Source organism: Beta vulgaris, chromosome 5, assembly GCF_026745355.1.
Source record: "Beta vulgaris subsp. vulgaris cultivar EL10 chromosome 5, EL10.2, whole genome shotgun sequence".
NCBI lineage: Eukaryota > Viridiplantae > Streptophyta > Magnoliopsida > Caryophyllales > Amaranthaceae > Beta > Beta vulgaris.
In genome coordinates, this window is record NC_079206.1 from 53,779,831 (window position 1) to 53,801,756 (window position 21,926).

Sequence of the window (21,926 nt, forward strand, 5' to 3'; positions counted from 1 at the left end):
TATTACGTATTTATACTATTTTACTTTCTCCCACCCTCCATTCCCATACTTCACCCCCCTCCCTCTCTCTCATCACTCCCTCACTCTCAATTTCTCTCGTTACTGTCACGAAGGAACTCTAGCAACGACAACAACAATTTCCGACGCCATTAATTCCGGCAATAATATTTTCCGGCAGCAATATTTTCCGGCAACATTAGCACACCCCACCCCCTCTTCTCTCCTTCTTCTCTCCTCTGTTTTCTGCATTTTCATTGATTTTTTTTAAAAATAAAATAAAGGGAGGCGTCCACCATGGACGCCCCACCACCGGTGGAGGCGCCCATGGCAGGCGCTCCACCACATGGTGAGGCGCCTGCCATGGGCGCCTCCGCCGGTGGTGGGGCGTCCATGGTGGACGCCTCCTTTTTTTTGAATTTTTTTTTAAAAAAAATTAAGGGAGGCGTCCATGGTGGACTCCCCCTTAATTTTTTTTTAAAAAAGTTCACTGTATATTAAAAAAAAACAGAGAGGGGTTATGGTGGGGTATGCGGTGGTGGTGTGTCGGGTAGTAGTGCGGCGGTGGTGGTGGCGCAGTGGTGGTTGTGCGGTGGTGGTGGTGCGGCGGTGGTTGTGCGGTGGCACCGGTGTTTAGTGGTGAGTCAAGAAGATGGGAGAGAAAGTGGAGGAAGAAGGGTAAAAAATGGAGGAAAAAGAGTAAAAAATGGAGGAAGATGGGGGTGAGTCAAGGGGAAGAGGGAGAAAGAAATACAAGTATATAAATACGGTATAAAAATACCGTATTTAAGGCGTTAATAGGAAATACTAGGGCGTTATTTAGCAAATCCCTTTTTTTTTTTTTTTTTTTTAGCCAGAAAGAAAGAAACTAGGGAGGAACCCAATTAACAGGCCACCCTAAAGCATCCTTACAGATGATTTTGGAAAAAGCAATATCAGGAGATTCAAACCAATAACAGAGATTAGTAGTGGAGTGGCCATAATGTGCCATATTTAGCAAAGCCCTTTAAAGAAACTCATCGAACAATAGTTTCCAAATTTTTAATTATTTTTTTTTCGATAAGGAGAGAAAAATTTAGGAAACTTCCATCAATCTGAGGGCCAACCTAACACATTTTTGCAGATGAGGAGAGAAAAATCACTACAATAAGGAGGGAACCAGTACAAGAACGAAGTGCAGAAATGACCCTTATAAGCCATAAAATCTGCCGCTTGATTAGCTTCCCTAAATATGTGAAAAATCCTCCAATCAATGTCAATATTAACATCCTCAATAATCTTCAATAGTTAAAAACTCAAATTACAGCAATCTTGAGAAATTTATTGACTCAATGCAAATTACAAGGAAAAAAAGACATGAAGATAAGGTGAGGTTGATAGTGTTACTCTTGAACCACAAAGACCTATGACATTCCTCTAAAACTACAGCTTTCACTCATCTTCTTTCCTTCAACATCACCCATAACCAAAAAAATGGCGTCTTTGCAACACTCAATTTTACCCTCTATTCCCCATAAATTTTCCCCCTCAAATTCTTCTCAGGTCCTCTTTTTTTTATGTTTCTCTCTCTAAAATAATGTATATGTTTCAATGAAAATGAACAATGTAGTTCCTTTTTTATTTGTAATTTTAACTCTCAAAATTTATATTTTCAGGGAAATAATGCATCATCTGGGAAAAAAGTTTCTGTTTTGGTGAGGGCTGAGAGAGTTTCATCTGCAGCAACAGCTTCATGTTCATCAATTTCTGTCCAAGGTCTCAATTTTCCTTTCTCTATCTCTGAAAATTTGATTATGTAATGTTAATTTGTTGATGAAAATCTAATCATTAAACCGCCCAATAAGTTGGAAATTATTTCAGAAATAATGCACTTTGTTGAAAGCTTTGTTTCAATTATTAGAATTATGAGGAAGGATTTATTTTAACTCAAATTATGAAAAATTTGGAGTGGAATGTTTAAATTAGAATTATTTTCAATTGGATATGAGTAATCTGGCCAATGTTGATGAAAGCTCATCAAAGATGGGTTTCCTTAAGCCTTAATGACATACTACTTCATTTTCTAGGATTGAATTTAATGCATGATTTGTATTTTATTTTTTTTTATATAAAAAATACCCTTATCCACATTGATATTAATAAAGTCAATTTATGCATTTTCATGAAATACATTTAATTTAGTTTGGGTGGAATGAGTTTTTGCAAGAATGAGTCCTTGTAAAGGAAGATTTAGATTTTAAAAGTAAATTTAACTCTTGTTGTATCTACTATGGTGATGAGTGATCTTTAGCCAGCTAGATAGATGGTACTCGTTGCCTATGTAGTTCGAAATACTGAACCAGAGTTGAAATAGTGGAGAATGAAGGTTTTGAAATGATTTCTCCTCTAGATTTCTCTCCTATAATACAGAAGTATTCAAGTCCCAGAAGGTGTTACGACATTTCCTGCAGGATCTCCTTATCCTTACAATTTCGTATATTGTACCTGTCACTAACATGTCCATTAAAGTTTTCTAGTTCCAGAAACAGTGATCGAGGTGTTCCATTTCATGAATTCACTAACATGTACCACCTTTTGTCTGTTGCAGATGGGGTAGCGAGGCGGCAACTGCTAGCTCTTGGCGTTAGTATCCCTGGAATTTTTTTGTTCACCGACACCCCTATCTCATGTGAGTAGTGATGATTGACACCGTACTTCTTTTTTGTCACATTTGGAGCATGCTTCTGATTTGCTAAATTGGCACAAGAAAATTTAGGATGTTGATTTACGTTTATCTTTGTGATATATTGTAATCGAGTGAACTCTAGAATTGCAACATCTCATAATAATGGTGGCATATATCCTAAGAGCACACCCTTGATATGGTTCAGTTGCTGCAGAATCTAAAAAGGGTTTCCTCCCTGTCACCGACAAGAAGGATGGCTATACATTTTATTATCCATTTGGATGGCAGGTACTATTGATTTCTTTTACTGTCATTCTATTAATCGGTTTCTGGTGGCATGATCTTTATTTGTCCTTATGGCATCCTATGACAGGAAGTAGCCATTGAGGGTGAAGACAAGGTCTTCAAAGATGTTATTGAACCACTAGAGAGCGCCAGTGTGAACTTGGTCCCAACTGCCAAAGAGGATGTTCGAGAGTTTGGACCTCCAGAAAAGGTTCTCTTTCAATTTCATTTTGAGAATCATTTAATTTCCTTTTTCTTGATGTTCTGAATTTTTTATTCACTCATCACAGTAATTTTGTTAAAATGCGTAATTTTATTTTGCTGCTTGTTTCAGGTAGCTGAGACTTTGATAAAAAAGTTCCTAGCTCCTGCTAACCAGAAAACAAAGCTTATTCAAGCGAAAGAGGTCAGGATTTTCCTTTGCTTTGTAATGTTAGATTTTATAGATATGATTGTGTGATTGCAAATTTTTTGGATGTAAATGTATAGATCAGTGGTTGCTGTCAGTGTTTTTTTGGCGAGTGTGGAGGCCGGAGGGGAGTGATATAAGTGAGCCTCCCATTGGCCATGATAACCAATTCTATCCCTGCTTTAGAATGTATATTTACAATGAAACAAAGTTTCTAACGATCAATCTCTGTTGAGGTATTCAATTACAATCCCATGCCAGAATACTGCCAACTTTCCATGTCTCTTCAATGGCAGGGATAAGAAAAGGGATTCAATTTACCCACTTTGAGATTATGGTTTTATGGAGAGAAATGGTAAGGCTCGGGTTATAAATCCCTCTAAGAGCCTTTTGTTGAGGGATCCTACTATTACTTGTTCCTTCTTCCTATCTTCTTTTCATGCCCTTTTGTGACTTCTCATAGTCCTGTCAAATAGCCTTTATTATGATTTCTGGTCCAGATTCCATCTGATTATTGTGTTAATTGCAATGCTAAAGAAACATTATCCAGATCTAGTTCCTTCATAGCATTTGCAATTTCCCTTCGATATGACTCTTAGCTTTCAGCCTTTCACAATATGTGATTATTCCCTTCAAATTTCCGTCCAACTTGCCAGTAGAATTCAAACAGGCTTCATGTGGTCCTCATAAAACATTATGCGACCGTGCACATGGCAGTGGATGGTTGTACATCACAAACCTTCATATGGCTTGACTTTCCCTAATCCAGCATCAAATGGCAAAATTTGAATAAAAGTATTGGAATTACTGTTATAGCCTATAGGTTGCAGTTTTACAGGGAGTAAATAAATTAATTCTTTAATGTTTGAAGGAGGGATCCTTTACTAGTTTCTTTTCCCCCTTTTTAGGGTTAACAATAAAATTTTATGAATACCAATAATTATGTTAAAAATGTTCCAACAACAGTAGATAATGCAAAATTACTTTAGTATCCTCTTTTCTTTCTTTAGGTTGGTTGTCGAAGGACATCTGTAGTAGTTTTCCTCCCTTTTGAATTTTGACTACATTTCTTACAGATAAATAACTATAGTCGAATAACTATTTCACTCAATCAGGTTAGTCCCTTCTTAATTTCTCGAATTTCCTTTTTTTTTTGGTGTAAATTTGGGTTTTTTTCCGTCTTTTCTTCGATCCCAAATTTGGTAACTTTATTTTTCGGTTCTAGGGTTTTTAAATTTTGATTTTTTATCTCATCGAACTTTGATTTTGTGAGTATGCTTTGAATTTGGGGATTTTGATTGTTTGACTAAGAAAGATATGAAATTGAGCTTAATTTTGATGTGGGTTTTGTTTATTCTTGTTTTTTGATTCAGTATTCTGGGGTTTATTCGACGACAGTGTTGTTCATGCTCGATGATTGATCTAATTGAGGAAATTAGGGTTTAGGTTTTTTATTTTCGATTGCTGTTTCTAATTAAAGAGCAATGATATTGTATAAATCTGTAGAATTAGGGTTTTAATTGTGATAATTGAGCTTAATTTTGATGTGGGCTTTGTTTTGTACTTGTTTTTTATTTGTACTTATATGCAGACAAATGAACCTATCTTTCATTGGCCATCTCAAATCCCTTCATGAAATTAGGACAGTGTTAGAGGAAAATTCTCCAGATGTTCTGAAAGAGTGTGATGAATTAGGGGGCCTCTTTAGAGCTCTGTCTTTGGTAGAGTCGGAACCACCATCAATTCCCTCACCGTTCTTGTCAACATTGATGGCATATTACAAACCAGAGACCACACATTTGAGATTGGAGTACATAAGTTTGGAATAACACTACAAGATGTGTTATTCCTAACTAGGCTGCGCATTGATGGCTAAGCAGTACTCCTTTTAGACTACTCTACGAAACATGCTGTCCCCCTATTCCCAACTAAGGTTACGGCAAGTATCTGAATTCGGCTCTCGAGGCTGACCGCGATTCGATTGGTCGCAAGATGGCTTTGATGATATATATTATAAAATGTTTCATCATGCCATCAAAGCAAGGGCTAAAAACGTATGCCCCGCTTTGTGAGCTGATAAGGGATCCGGATAATACATCTGCTACCTACGCTTGGGGGGCAGCGATGTTAGCCTTTCTCCAATTTCACTTGGAGAACCGAGGTAATGGATCATATATAGGTGACAATGCATGACTTCTTGTGGTAATACATGTGCCAAATGAGATATTATGAGGGGGGAGAGAGAGGGGGAAAGAAAACACTCAAAGGTCAAGGTCCTCATTCCCCTCGGGTTAGAGCTAGGTTTGCATAGAAGGGGGGTAAGCGATGCCCGGAGGGACCATGTTGTCATGAAAGAACGGGAGAAATGGGGAAAAGCTATCCCGCATCTCTTGTTATAAAGTAGTTAATCTTTGTTCGAAAGTATCAACTCACTGATCTTTATGGGCATAGATAGGGGCATAGTCGGGAACACAGGTTGGGTGGGGTTGGAGAGGAGGCATGCTCTCGTGGATCACGCCTTTGATAAGTGCGGATCTCCACATCACGTGTCAGGACCTCTAAAAGGAGATAGTTAGCTTGCGGCGCTCAATGGCGGTGAGCTCGCGATCTAGGAGTTGGATGAAGGCATTTACCATTGTCACCTACATCTGATCCATTACCTCGGTTCTCCAAGTGAAATTGGAGAAAGGCTAACATCGCTGCCCTCCAAACGTAGGTGGCAGATGTATTATCCGGATCCCTTACCAGCTCACAAAGCGGGGCATACGTTTTTAGCCCTTGCTTTGATGGCATGATGAAACATTTTATGATATATATCATCAAAGCCATCTTGCGACCAATCGAATCGCGGTCAGCCTCGAGAGCCGAATTCAGATACTTGCCGTAACTTTAGTTGAGATCTCAATCTCTGGGAATAGGGGGACAACATGTTTCGTAGAGTAATCTAAAAGGAGTACTGCTTAGCCATCAATGCGCAGCCTAGTTAGGAATAACACATCTTGTAGTGTTATTCCAAACTTATGTACTCCAATCTCAAATGTGTTGGTCTCTGGTTTGTAATATGCCATTAATGTTGACAAGAACGGTGAGGGAATTGATGGTGGTTCCGACTCTACCAAAGACAGAGCTCTAAAGAGGCCCCCTAATTCATCACACTCTTTCAGAACATCTGGAGAATTTTTCTCTAACACTGTCCTAATTTCATGAAGGGATTTGAGATGGCCAATGAAAGATAGGTTCATTTGTCTGCATAGAAGTACAAACAAAAAACAAGTACAAAACAAAGCCCACATCAAAATTAAGCTCAATTATCACAATTAAAACCCTAATTCTACAGATTTATACAATATCATTGCTCTTTAATTAGAAACAGCAATCGGAAATAAAAAACCTAAACCCTAATTTCCTCAATTAGATCAATCATCGAGCATGAACAACACTGTCGTCGAATAAACCCCAGAATACTGAATCAAAAAACAAGAATAAACAAAACCCACATCAAAATTAAGCTCAATTTCATATCTTTCTTAGTCAAACAATCAAAATCCACAAATTCAAAGCATACTCACAAAATCAAAGTTCGATCAGATAAAAAATCAAAATTTAAAAACCCTAGAACCGAAAAATAAAGTTACCAAATTTGGGATCGAAGAAAAGACGGAAAAAAACCCAAATTTACACCAAAAAAAAGGAAATTCGAGAAATTAAAAAGGGACTAGACTAGTAATTACAGAATTCAAGAGCCACTATGAAGCAGTGCATAATAAACTAATAAAGTGCACCTGAGGCGCTAGGCGTTTCGGGTCAAGCGCTTTTTGTGTGCTAGGCAAAGCGATTTCTAAGAGGTGCACAAAAAGCGCACACCGAGGCGCACCTAAGGCCATTATCAAAAAAAATAACATTAGAATTTTTTAGATCTTCCTTCGTTGCAGCTCACTTTTATGAGAGCACCGAGGCACGCCTAAGGCTCCTAGGCGCTCTAGTATACTTATCGCCTCAATGCGCCTTAGAGCTTTTTATACAGTGCTATGAAGTTACAGGACCTAGGGTCCTCAATAAATGATGCAAGATCCCTGCCACATCATCCAGGAACTAGGGCTCTTCAACTTGTGTGACAAAACTAGTATATCTCCTAACCAAATGTTTTTTTTTGTCCTTTTAGCACTCTTAGTATGCTCTAATAAGTAGCATAAATTATTGTCTATGCATGCCAAAAACACAAATCTATATATATATCTAAAATCGAATGCAAACAAATGGCATGCTGCCACATGTATCCCCTCCCAAATAAATGATACAAGTAATCAACAAAAATGTGAAGACTCCCCCTCCCACTTAAATGATACAAAGTAATCAACAAAAATGTATATGTGGAAATTCGAACACGCAACCTCGCATTTGAAATACGAACACACTAATTAACTATCCTACCATCTCTTTTTGGTTTTATGGGGGAAAATAAGTATTTAAAGATATAATTACACTTACATCCCACAATAATTTCCCACAATTATTGAGTAGACCCGTCATTTACATCCAATTATCTCAAAAGTTATGACCCACATACTTGGTAGCTCATGTGGCCAACCAACATTGCTCGAGCAAAAGTTCAAAATTGCTATTTTTAATAGTCCGTCCTTCATTTACTTGCTTTATACCCATCAAAGATTCAGACGAACCATCTAATACACACTCAGGTGACTCATCGAACCCGACATTCTCATAGAAGTAAGAAGTACAACTGCTGCTCTTCCTTCATATCAGGCAAGGACATATTATTTTACGTTATTTTTTTCTTTCTTAAAATCGCCTATATGGACAACTTAAATTTCTTTTGAACTTCCCGCCTACACTTTGTACGAAACAAAATTATTTAAAGACAACATAATATTTGTCTTTTTAAAGCAATTAAGTACAAATGTATATATTAATACTCATTAATCTAAAGCTAATAATAATCTGTTCTACTTTTTCAGTACTATTTTATTATCAAAAAAACTCCTAAAATTTTTAAAACCTCCCTAACTAATTAACATCATTACACTATTTAGTTGCATCCGATTATATTCTTACAAATTAATCTAGATTTCAAATATAAGATTGTATTATAGTCTTTGTAATTAATTATATATTTATGAAATTATAAGTATGTGCTTGAAGTCGAGGGTTATATAAATCAATAATTCATATTATAATTTACTATGTAGAAAATTCAAAAGTAACTCGAAGATTATATCACGAGAACAATCAATGCCTATAACTTTTTTTTTCACTTCTCTCAAGTGTTTGATTTAACAATTCAAATTCAAATTAGCAAATGACATGGAGCATCGTCCGGGTCAACAACTAGTTAGGCACGCAAAATCTGTATTCAGCTATCTGAACTTCAGCCTATCATGAGTATTATTCACCTCATTAATTGTTGTTTATGCATGGCAAATACTCAAATTTGGCTTTCAAATAGAATCGAGAAATGGAATACTTATGTGTTTGCTATCCTTTTTTGTTTGAGTTTTCATTTTTCCTGAAAACTAATAACAGCAACATTAATACTAGAAAAAGTAGTTTCTGGTTTATTGTTGCTAGTTTTCAAAAAAAAATGATTATTATAAGTATGACTAGTATAAGTTCATTGTATGACCTATAATATATTACTTCTGAATATTTAAACCAAAACTAGAAATTGGCATTTGGCAATGTTATTGAACGGACCTAGTCAATTAGTCATATATTTTGTGTAAAGGATAATATTGTATCTCCTACTTTATCTAACAACCTAACAAACTCTGTATAGATATACTTATCTTTTATACTTATCTTTTGGTTGTATAGTTATCTTTTGTATAAGTCTATCTTGTATAAGCAGTAGGTTAACTCCATCTCTATATTGTAAATGCCTTATTTAAAGGGCTTGCGGAACATCTAATATAATTAAGAAATTCCCAAAACCTACATGGTATCAAGAGCTCTCTTCTTTCCCAAACACCTGTGAATTTTTTTTTCACCATGACCACCGACTCGGCAACCATTCCCAACACCCATGAGCCCACGAAACCCCTCGTCGTGGTATCTTTTCACAACTCTATCAAACTTACCTCTCTCAATTATCTCTCTTGGAAAACCCAGATCGAATCCATTATGATTGGCTATGATCTTTTTAAATACCTTGACGGCACGTACCCATGTCCTCCCACCACCGTCACCACCGCTACTGTCACCCAACCCAACCCTGCCGCCCTCACTTGGGTTCGACAGGATAAACTGATTTATGGTGCCCTTCTCGGCACCTTGACCCCGACTATTGTTCCGCTTATCTCTCACGCATCCACCTCCGCTGCTGCATGGTCCACTCTCTCCCACACCTATGCCAACCCCTCTCGGGGTCACATCAAACAAATCAAACACCATCTCTCCACCATCACCAAAACCACCCAAACCGTTGATGAATATATGAACGCCATTCGCGTGTGCACTGACCAACTCGCTTACCTTGGCAAACCTATGGATCATGAGGACATTCTTGAACACATCCTCAAAGGCCTTGATCCTGACCTTTATCGGCCTCTTATTGACGCCGTAAACCACCGTGACACCCCCATGCCTATTCCCGAACTTCACGAAAAACTCATTAACTATGACCTAGCCCACCCTCCCAAGCCCTCCACCTCTCCCCTCCCCACCACTGTCCTAGCCGCTGCTGTGCACCCTCGTCCGCGTCCTTCCCCTCCCTCCCACTATGGCCAGCCCTCACCCTCTCGTCCTTCCCTCCCACGCCCTCACAAGCCCTACCTTGGCAAATGCCAATGGTGCCGCCAACAAGGCCATGTTGTCTCTCAATGCCAGGTCTTCAAACAACTTCACCCTTCCATTGTTTTTCCTGACCCCCCTCGCGCCCCTCGTGCTCCCTCCTCCTCCCCTCAAGCCTTCGCTGCTAACTCTGCCCAACCCTCGGCCTCTTGGCTTATGGACAGTGGTGCAACGCACCACGTCACTAACGATCTCTCCAATCTTTCTCTCCACACACCCTATGATGGCACCGATGCTCTCGTCATTGGCGATGGCTCCTCACTTCCCATCTCTCACATAGGTTCTTTTACTCTCTTTACCTCTTCTCACACTTTTTATTTTAATAATGTTTTATATGTTCCCTCTATATCTCGCAACATTCTATCCATTTCGCAATTTTGCAAAGATAATGCTACCTCCATTGAGTTCTTACCTTCTTCTTTTTTTGTCAAGGCGCTTTCGACGAATCAACCCCTCCTTCAGGGTCCTCTTAACTCTGGCATCTACGAATGGCAATCCACCTCCCCACAAGTCTACTCAAGCCTCTCGACCACTCTTGATTGGCATCATCGCCTCGGACATCCGTCCCACTCTATTCTTAGGACTCTAAAACATAGTTTCCCTTTGCAAATTTCTGATTTTTCGCACTATGATTGTAATTCCTGCAATATCAATAAAAGTCACAAATTGCCGTTCTATGAATCTACACTTACCTCCCACGCCCCTCTTGATTTGTTGTTTTCTGATGTATGGACCTCTCCGGTTTATTCTTATGATCACTACAAGTACTATCTTATTTTTGTCGATCATTACACTAAATATGTCTGGTTCTATCCCCTCAAACGCAAATCTGACACGGCCCCTATTTTTCAACGTTTTCGTACCTTGGTCGAAAAACACTTCAAGCGCCCCATTCTCCGTCTCTTCTCGGATAATGGTGGCGAATACAAAAAGCTTACCCCTTCTCTCCTTGATCAAGGCATCATCCATCTTACCTCTCCTCCTCACACTCCCGAACATAATGGTTATGCAGAGAGACGCCATCGTCACATTGTCGAAACCGGTCTCTCCCTCCTCTCTCATGCTCACCTTCCTCTCTCCTACTGGTCTGTAGCCTTTACCACTGCTGTGTACCTCATCAATCGTCTCCCTACCCCTACCCTCAACAACATATCTCCCTTCCACAAATTATTCCGCACTCCACCAAACTACACCAAACTTCGCAACTTTGGTTGCTTATGTTACCCTTGGCTTCGTCATTACAACAATCACAAACTCCAACCCCGCTCCGCACCCTGCATTTTCATTGGCTACTCCCCCACCCAAAGTGCGTACCACTGCCTTGACCCCGTCACCCTCCGCCTCTATACCTCCCGCCACGTCAAATTCATTGACAACACTTTTCCCTACCCCACCTTATTCCCCACCCCCTCGGCACCCGCCACGCCCACTGTTGATGCGTGGTGCTCTCTATCCATCCCCATCCTTCCCTTAACCCACGGTCCTCCCCCCCCTCCCCCTCGCCAACCTCCTACCCCTCCTCCCCCACCCCCCCACCCCCCTCCTCCTCCAGCCACATCTACTCAGCCCCCACCCACCCGCATGATCACCCGCTCACAAAATAATATCACCAAGCCCAACCCCAAATTCGCCAACACCACTACCCTCTCCCCCTCCTCCACCGAGCCTCGCACCATCACCCAAGCTCTCAAAGACCCCCAATGGCGTGAGGCCATGCAGCGTGAGTATGATGCTCTCATTCGCAACCAAACCTGGGAACTCGTTCCCTACCACTCCTCTCAAAATGTTGTGGGCAACAAGTGGGTATATCGGGTCAAATATAACCCTGACGGAACCATCCACCAACACAAGGCTCGCCTTGTGGCCAAGGGGTTTCACCAACGCCCTGGCCTTGATTACTCCGATACCTTTAGCCCCGTCATCAAACCTGCCACTGTTCGTCTTCTCCTCTCTCTTGCCATCACTCATGGCTGGTCTCTTCGACAATTGGATATTAACAACGCCTTTCTCCAAGGCTCACTCACTGACGAGGTCTATATGGCCCAACCCCCGGGGTTTCTCGACTCCACTCATCCCACCCATGTGTGTAAACTTTCCAAGGCTATTTACGGCCTCAAACAAGCCCCGCGGGCTTGGTACAATGAGCTCAAAACCCATCTCCTCACCTTCGGCTTTACTGCTTCCGTGGCTGACGCCTCTCTCTTCATCTACAAACGTGCCCCTGTCACCCTATTTCTCATTGTCTACGTTGACGATATCATAGTCACTGGTCCATCTCTCCAGCATCTCAATGCATTCATCACATCCCTCTCTCACCGATTCTCACTCAAGGATTTAGGTACTCTTTCCTACTTCCTTGGCGTGGAAGTTGCCCCTACTCCCACTGGTCTCTTCATTAACCAAACCAAATACATCAAAGACCTCCTCGCCAAATACAACATGCTGGAAGCCAAGAGTGTCAGTACACCTATGGCCTTGGATCCTCCACTTGCTGCCGTCATGGGTCCTTCGCTGCCCAATCCCACTGACTACCGAGCCATCCTTGGCAGCTTACAGTATCTCTCATTTACTCGGCCTGATGTCGCTTACTCCGTCAACAAGCTCTCTCAATATGTGCAACACCCTACGACCGGCCACTGGCTCGCACTTAAGCGTCTCCTACGCTATCTCAATGGCACGGCTCAGCATGGCTTACTTCTTTCGCGCATGTCTCCCTCTCCTCTTCATGCTTATACTGACGCCGATTGGGCTGGTGATCGTGATGATTATGTCTCCACCTCCGGCTATCTGGTTTATCTTGGCTCGCATCCCATCTCTTGGAGTTCCCGCAAACAACGCGCTCTCTCTCGCTCTTCCACTGAAGCAGAGTTTCGCGCCGTTGCTGATACTACTGCCGAAGTCCTTTGGCTTCACTCTCTTCTTCATGAGCTTGGTTTCTCTCCAACTCGGTGTCCCGTCATCTACTGTGATAATCTAGGCGCCACGAGTTATTCGGCTAATCCAGTTTTCCACTCGCGCATGAAACATTTGGCCATTGCTTTTCACTTTGTTCGTGAGCAAGTTCGTTTGGGCAACATACGTGTCTCCCATATTTCGGGTGATGATCAGTTGGCGGACATTCTCACTAAACCGTTATCTAAAGCACGGTTTTATTACTTAGCCTCCAAGCTCGGTCTTAATCTTCGATCGTCCGACTTGCGGGGGCGTGTAAAGGATAATATTGTATCTCCTACTTTATCTAACAACCTAACAAACTCTGTATAGATATACTTATCTTTTATACTTATCTTTTGGTTGTATAGTTATCTTTTGTATAAGTCTATCTTGTATAAGCAGTAGGTTAACTCCATCTCTATATTGTAAATGCCTTATTTAAAGGGCTTGCGGAACATCTAATATAATTAAGAAATTCCCAAAACCTACATTTTGTACCAGTGACTATATAATATTTTTGCAAGAAATTATCCTAGATTCTGAAGGAATATCATAATTTGATTATCATCCAACAAAATGAGTAATTAAGATTTTTCCAACAATTTTACCCTGAATCTTGCATTCTACCCTAAAATAAAAAAGATGGCTAAGAGGGATTTAATCTCCATTCTCCTGTCCTGGCATGGTTCGAGAATACAGTTTTTGTCTTGGTTGCATAAACTGTTGCAGTTTTGTGGGAACGGAATGGATGGGTTCAACCGGACCACATCGTAGTTTTGCCCACAATATGATATTATGATAGTATAGCAATAAATTGTAAATTTGTAATATTTAGTAAAATCTTTTACATATCATAATTTATCGTCTTCTCACTTTAGTTATGGTGAGGGAAGACATAACAAAGATATTGTGATTCAAACTTCCTTGGCTGAAGTATGGCTGAAAGATCCCTCCAAAATTAAGACCGTGTATACAATTGTTGACCCTTATGCTGGTCGTGAATTTTCAAACTAAACCACTATGACCAATTTTACCAAGAAACAAAGTTTTTGCTAGCAACCTCATGCACTTTCTTCTATGATCTACTTCCTCCGTTTTTTTAGATGATTCCGTTTGACTTTGGACACTATTCCCACACATGACTTTGACCATCTCTTGTGATTTGTACTTAAGGAAAAATAAAGTCATGTGTGATCTTATTATTTAGATTCGTCTCAATGTATATTTTCATAATATCAACTTTTTGTAATTTTTGTTTGTTGATAATGAAAGGTATTAAGGTTCAAATTAGTATCTCGGCAAGTGTGGTTAAAGGAAATGGGTGAACTAAAAAGAACAGAGAAAGTGTATTAGGAAATGAACCTCAAAGGCTCAAACTTGACTAATTGAACATTTACCATGCGACTTTCCATCTTCAGTTTAAAGGAATTTACTTTTATGTCTTTCAAGCTTCTCATGCATTATGGTAAAGAGTTTGTAAGAAGATAAATATTAGAAAGCATTCTATATTAAGAAAGGATTGAATCAATATAATTCCCCACCTAAGGGAACACATGCTCTCCCCGACTTATCATATCTCTTGGAAGCCCTTTCCGCTACAAGATTAAAAGATTTTGCTGTCAGAATGACCATCCAAGGGACCCCTAAATAATCAAGAGGTCATATCCTCATTTGGTTAGAGATGTTGGATTTTGCTTTGGTTTGACCCTTAAATTATAGATGCTATATCACCAGATACCACTTTAAGAACCGATGTGATTTAGGTTGCGGCTAACATGATCTTTTGTGTTTTTTAGGAAAGAAACAATTGCTAAGTAAACAAAAGGGATAAAAGCTCTTAAGTCAAGGTTAAGAGTGGATCAAACACGTCTCTTTTGTTTTATTTTGGTTTATTACTCGAAAACCATGTGACTCACATCAATTTCTAAAACTCAAAACTCAGTTGATTTCATTCATAATAATCATGCCTTTAAATGGGCTTTACAATCCTAATGCTACTAGAAGTAGAAAAAGTAATCCTTATCTATTTAAGACTCCGAAATTGATTAAAACAAGAAAAACCTATCCCAGTTAGGATAAGATAAACTTGCAAATCAAGTAGACTTCTAATTACACTAGATTCTTAACAACTTTAGAATTCTAACACCATTAGAGTTCTAACACCATTAGAATTCTACCAAGATTAGATTTCTAACATGATTAGACTTCTATGATGATTAGAATTCTAAGAGTTCCACTATAACATGAACTCTTTATAAAAGAGCTAACATTAATAATATTTATTTCAAATTAATAATACAAATAGAATTCTAAGAGAACTAAGAAACTTTTAAGATTCTAAACAGAACTAGAACTCCGTGAAAATCTTCAAGAACTTCCAACAACCTCCATGAACATGAATCCAAGCTTGCTTTCGTGTCATACCTTAAGAAACATCAGAGCTATAAAGGATAAAGTCTTATATAGGTGTGTTCTTCACCTTTAATAAATGAGTTTCGGCAAATATAGGTTCCAAATCTTCCATTAAGTTAAAATTACTTCAGTTTAGCTGTTTAGCAAAATTAGGTGAGGAGAATGCACCCTACAATTGGTTTACTTCACGTCGTGTTCTTGTCGGGCCCACATTAGAAAAGCTCATAGCAGGAAACGTAAGTCAAGGAAAACACATTCTAAAGGGGATATATAAGCATCTTTCAACAATGTCAAACTAAAGCTGGTGAGATGAGTGCATATGCCGGAAGCCAAAGTCTAGTTCAAGATTCTTTGTCTTGGTGATTTTGCCAACAACCAGATCCATGCATGGGGCATCGAGAAGAATACATTAGCACTGTACAGTGTAAAGGTGATTGTCCCTTTCTAACTATGGGTTACAATGGGTTAGGTACCTACAACCAAGAGAAGTATTGTCAGTTTGTCACATAAGAGTAAAAAAGACAATAAAAGTTCTGAGATTATATAGGGTTTAAGTGTGGGTTAGGTAGCTGCAGTCAGAGATCTTTGAGGTGGTAATAGTCTGTAGAGGGTTCCTTGGGTTATTTAACCCTTGGCAAGGGTCATTATCATAATATTCAAAGAATTCCAAAATTGAGGATTTACAGATTTCCTAATCAAAGCTTGCCTTGTATACTAGATTGGCAAGCCTGTCCACCTAAAGTTAATAAAAATCATGGTCTCCAGATGATATAGTAGACGTTATGCCTGTGAGATTGAGGTCCTCCAAAAGTAAGTCTACTGAGTATGAAACACATTATATTGTTGTGGATTTTCTATCGACTTTGGTGCAATTTTGTTGTCATTTTTTCTTTGGTGCATTTTTTAGTCATTGTTTTTTTGGTGGTGGGCTGGTGGCCCAACGCCCACAGAGAGTAGAGATACCATCGTGATTCTTGCACACTATTCCATTAGTCTTGAGTCTCGAGTCTTGACCACATTAATCTCCTCTACAAATTTGGACAGCGGGAACGTAACAATGTTTTCCTCTTTGATAATGACGCGTTTCATTTTGGATCTGTTACCAAAATCCTAGCTTGTAGAGAAAAGTATTTCTGTAATGACAAGTGCCCTGCTTTATTTCGAGAAATGACTCACTCATAGCACGAACCTGAGGTCTAGTATTCTGTTTAATCCACTGGATTGGTATTATCCCTCTTCCTTGCGTAATGGAAAACACAAAGTTAACTACTCATTTGTCAATCGATTTATTGATACTTTTTATTAGGAAAGATGACATGATAGAGGAGCATCTCCTCTTCTAGCTCCTCACTTACTCCCCAACTGCAATTTGGTATTTGTGAACATTTCCTGTCAGGAAAATGTCAATATCTGCATCACAATATGTGTAAACAGCAGTTTTTAGGGTTTTACTCTAGAAATGAAATGATTCCTTCATTGTTATATACCCTGCTCCTCACTATCATGAAACCAAGAAAAAATAAAGGGATTTGTGAATCCCTTGACAAAGGTATCGATGTGAGCCTTAGGCTTACCTTCATCTACTTGTTTTAGCAATCTATTTGTTCTCTTTCCCCAATTCATTTTTTCCTTTATCTTCTATTCTTTACTTCATTAGATGAACCTCATATTGCTTCCTTTATGTCAAGGCTTTCGTTTCCTTTTGTTTTAATGGCTGATATCCCACATTGCCTGATTCTAGAACTTCAAGATTTTACTAGATGTTACCCGGTCTTCATTTTGATGGAATCTCCCGACTCCATGTCTTTCCTTGTAAGGGTGGTCCTGTTGTAAGAAATGGAGAAAATTTTAGAACTTGCTGGGGATAGTGCCCGAGTATCCAAATATACAAAAAATAAAGAACGCTAACTAGTGTGAACCCAAAGCTCGTTTTATGGAAAGATTTAGAGATAGGACACATATCGGCTCAACCAAATCCAGTCTGCTCAGCTCACTAGCAAAATCTTTCAACACTTATGCGTCGTTTGTGGCAATAATATCCCAATCAGGTATAATGGGAAATAGTTTGTCCATAATAAATATTCCGGTAAATTATTTTGAACTTGGTATACGAACACCTTGTGCAGGATTTAGTCCTAATGTAGGGAGCTTTTGGTACTCATGTTTCCGTCCCAGGTTTATGATAATTTTTTGGGGAAAGGTATTAATTCATTGGTCCTTCATATCCCTTAAACATCAAACTAGATAGTTGAGCAAACGTTCCCCTTGGTCATGCATGGTGCATAATATTTCCCCTTTTGTGTACTTAGGGACCCCCAACAAAGGACATATTCATGTGTTAAGTGTGGTTATTATCATTCTTTTCTTTTGTTGGAATGGCACTTCTTGAGAAAGAGGTTTTTTCAGTAACTTTAATGTGGAAAATCTCCATGCAATGCTCATGTCCAAGTATTGGGATACTGTATGGTGTATCTACTAGCCTGGTTTATATAAATGGACGTGCTAGGAGCCAACTGTTATGGATGCACCAGTAAAATCTGTCAGAAAAGATAGCTGATTCTATATGCAAAAGCATATCGTGAAACCATAGAAAGTTTGGGTAGTAATAATCCGTGGGGTTTTTGTTTTGTTTTTTCTTTTATTTTTGGTCTATAGTGTTGCGTATACACAGGGCCGTCTTATGAAATATGGAGGCCCTGTGCTAACCATTAAAATGAGGCCCTTTAAAAAAAATTATAAAAAAGAAATTATAATTTTTTTATATTATTATGTGTTATGAAGCATTCCTTACTGTTCGATAAATAAACCAAAAACTAAAAAAATCAAACTAATCAGACATAAGCTAGCATTCTTAAGGTACAAACAAAACTCTATTAGTTTTTTCACTAGTGTCATGACACCAACGAAACTCATCAGACATAAGCTACAAACAAAGAGCTCATTCCCAAAAAATCTTCCATTTTATGTTCTGAATTAACACTCAAACAAGAGTCAAGAAACAAAAGATTGAAGCTTGCTATCTGTGCAACTACTTAAGGTACTGCAAACTTGATAGACCTGCTTTGTTATCTGTAATTCACTGCAGAACGGTCATTAGTGATGAAATCTGAAAAATTCACCTTACTTTAAACATGATTATCTAACTGAAAACAACATTAAAAAATTTCTTTTTGATTCGTATCCGAACAATTGTACATATGCAGATTTGCTGATAAGAATACCAAGTGATGGTAGACAACACTCAATAGAGAGAAACCAAGATATCCAAAACTAGTAGTGAGAAATACGCAGAAGATCAAAAATATAAGAATTACATATTATAAATTTTATTTCACATTATAAAGTTTCAGAATTATTTTAAACCTCTACTGGAAAAATGGTCTAAAAAAAGTAAAATTACCTTAAAATTGAATAATACTTTGATAACTAATTAGCAGAACCATTCTTGATTTTTCACCTCCGGACCTCCCACAATCAAAACTGAAGAATTTGTTCTTGCCATATTGTAATTTGTAAACCACCATTTGAGTCTTTTTTTGGATGATAAAAAAATCGATTACTTAGATATTAGTTGAGAGGAGTTGAATCTGAATCGCAAATAAAAGACACAAATTTTTCTTCTCGTTAGTAATGTTTATCTTTGTTCTTGAGGAGAATTGGAAATATACAAAGAGTAATGAAATTGAGCTTTTTTTGGCTACAATTAACATTGGAAATGAGATGATTTCCTTAAATAAAGAGAGTGATTATTACATTTAATATGGGAAGTTGAATAATATCATGATTTTTTGGGGATTTTTTAGGAAGAAGAGGAGAGAGAATTATGGAAGGATGAAGATAGGTCTCATTCTTGCCGTCTTTTGAGTTGCAATGAGTCTATGTGGGATTTGTTTTTTCTTTTTTCCTCCCATATGCCAACCAAATTTGGGCCCCCTAATTATTGGGGCCCTGTTCCACTGAACCGGTTGGACCGGTAGCGAGCCGGGCCTGCGTATACATCCCAAGTCCCACATTGGAGAGATAAGGAGTTACCTAGTTTATAAAAGTTCACCAACTACATTGGGAAGGAGCCAAAAAAAATCCGTGCGGGTTTAGCCCAAAATGGACAATATCATGCAAGGGTGTAGTGTAGCTCTAGGGCGTGGGTGCAAGTCTTTGGTGGTATTTTGCATGGTACTTGAAGATGGGTGACTTAGTTAATGCATGGACATGCGGTTGTAGAGCCGGAATATGCGGCATGTTCCGCGTGCTGGCAGCGGTACAAGATGATTAGACGGATTATCGTTGGAGGGTAGGCTTGTGGTCCTCGGTCTGAGGGGAGTATATTTTGGTATACATCCCAAGTCCGACATCAGAAAGATAAGGAGTTGCCTAGTTTACAAGAGTTTACCAACTACAGTAGTACGAGGCCTTTTGGGAAGGACCCCAAAAACATCCGTGTAAGCTTGGCCCAGAGCGGGCAATATCATACTAATGGTGGAACTGAAGGTGGGACTCGTGAGCCCTACATATAGGGACTAGGGAGCCACAAAGGACAGTGAAGTGATATAGGTAGGACATAATCCAAGTCTTAACTCTTATGTAAACCTCACCCCACCCCCTCACAGACACATACAAACAATCGACATAATCGTTTATCGGGGCAATTTTTTTGGTTAAGTGATATAGATAGGACATAATCCAATTAACTCTTCGTATTTCTATTTTTTTTTTTTCCTTGAGAGGTCCATCACTTCACACTTAGCTCGTTGCTTTGTTTTACTTTTCTTAATGGCATAATTGTTATAATGAGCTTATGCTTGTTTTCATTAAAATACTAATGATTGAATTGATATGTTGCAGCAAGATGTTGAGGGCAAAACGTATTACACATTTGAGTTCATTGCGCAGGCGCCAAACTATACTCGCCATGCTCTAAGTGTAATTTGTGTTAACAATGGTATGAAATCATATTCCTTTTTTCCAACAAAGTATGCTGTTCCAGTAACAATCATTCTCTGATCAAATAATTACAAGTCAGTTTCCAGAACATATCATCTACTGTTTAGGAACAATGACAACTTTTCTTTTTGGTAATTTTCAAGTGGAAAGAGTAACAGAGCATGAAGTTTTCTTAGTTGGATCTCATCAACAAAAATTTTGTGAAAGTCATGAGCAAAGTATATGCCATCATAAATTCAACAGACAATTCTGAAAAGGGCTTGCATTTTAGAGTTCATTGCATATATGTTACTGTATACATTTCTAAATCATTACTGAGTTTTGGACAGTGTACAGTATATTATTTTTGTCTGAATAGCTGTGTGACATGACACAAAAATCTGGATTCAAATGATGATAGATGGACCCAAAAGCTGAACCCCACTCCCCTTGGGGTGGAAGTAATGTGCAAGAAAAAGAGCATACCACATATCTGAAAACGAGTATGGCTAAAAAGCAAACAACTTGTTACCAAACAAGAGAGCAGAGATAGGTGGCGCCAACACGAACGCAATTTCCAAAATGCCCTTCTTTCCTCTTGTTCCGTAACAAAATTGTTTGCTGCTAGCACCTTCCCCCCTTCCCTCTTTTTTTTTGGAAAACTGCAACTTTGGCAAATGCCCAAAGGAGATAAAAGTAACTATTTTGAGTGTCTTCCTGTTGCAGGTAAGTTCTACACTTTGACAACAGGTGCCAACGAAAGGAGATGGGGAAAAATGAAGGACAGATTATACACAGTCATTGATTCTTTCAGAGTCTTCAATGCTTGATTATGGTAAACTAGACATCTTATATTGACATCCTACACTCTTTCTTGCGTGAGTTACACAGTTTTTGCCTTGTTCGAGATTTATTCCTCCAAAAACTTGAATGTGGAGAAAGGAGAATACTCACTTAATGTATATTAGACCTTTTTTCTTCGGATGACTGTTTTTGTAATAGTCTTCTGCATAATCAAAATATATATTCCATAGTTATAGTCTCTTGATGTGCTGTTAGCTTGAGTATGTCTGCTGATTAATAACGGACAATTTCGAGTACATTGGCAAAACATTGATAACAAACACTTCACAACTTTCTGAGGAATAAATTGATATATGCTAGGCCAAATAATGGGGGCATAAGCCATAGAGCTGTCACGTCGAGTGTGCAGTCGTGTGATGTCGATTTGGGTGCCAGTCGGGTCAAGTTCAAGTCGCTGCTGATCAGGCTGGAACGGATGCAGTTCGAGTCCACTTCGGGTTAGGTTGATTCAGGCTCACCGCCTTTGGTTTGTGCTATCTTAAATTTGGGCCCGGGTTGGTTCGCATTGGGTTTGAACCGTCTTATTTCGAGTTCGGTTAAGGTTTTGGGTGTGTCCTTAACGAGTTGGGTCTCCTTCGGGTTGAGTTTCAGGTCAACTCGTGGTGCAGCCGACCTGACAACTCGAGTACGTGC

General features: G+C 39.0%; 1 protein-coding gene across 1 annotated transcript; it reads left to right on the forward strand.

Annotated features, from left to right (window-relative positions):
- The first annotated feature begins 1,344 nt into the window (after window positions 1–1,344).
- Window positions 1,345–21,471, forward strand: LOC104907924 (psbP-like protein 1, chloroplastic). Its single transcript, XM_010696954.4, has 8 exons — window positions 1,345–1,539; window positions 1,653–1,752; window positions 2,585–2,665; window positions 2,868–2,950; window positions 3,036–3,158; window positions 3,282–3,353; window positions 20,352–20,448; window positions 21,156–21,471. Exons 1-8 carry the CDS (start codon window positions 1,471–1,473, stop codon window positions 21,257–21,259), a joined length of 729 nt encoding a protein of 242 aa, XP_010695256.1. The 5' UTR covers window positions 1,345–1,470; the 3' UTR covers window positions 21,260–21,471.
- Window positions 21,472–21,926: the final 455 nt, after the last annotated feature.

Coding starts and splice junctions, on each gene's coding strand:
- LOC104907924 (XM_010696954.4), top strand. CDS start 1,471: ATGGCGTCTTTGCAACACTCAATTTTACCCTCTATTCCCCATAAATTT. Junction 1,540..1,652: donor CCCCCTCAAATTCTTCTCAG/GTCCTCTTTTTT, acceptor TTATATTTTCAG/GGAAATAATGCATCATCTGG. Junction 1,753..2,584: donor TTCATCAATTTCTGTCCAAG/GTCTCAATTTTC, acceptor TGTCTGTTGCAG/ATGGGGTAGCGAGGCGGCAA.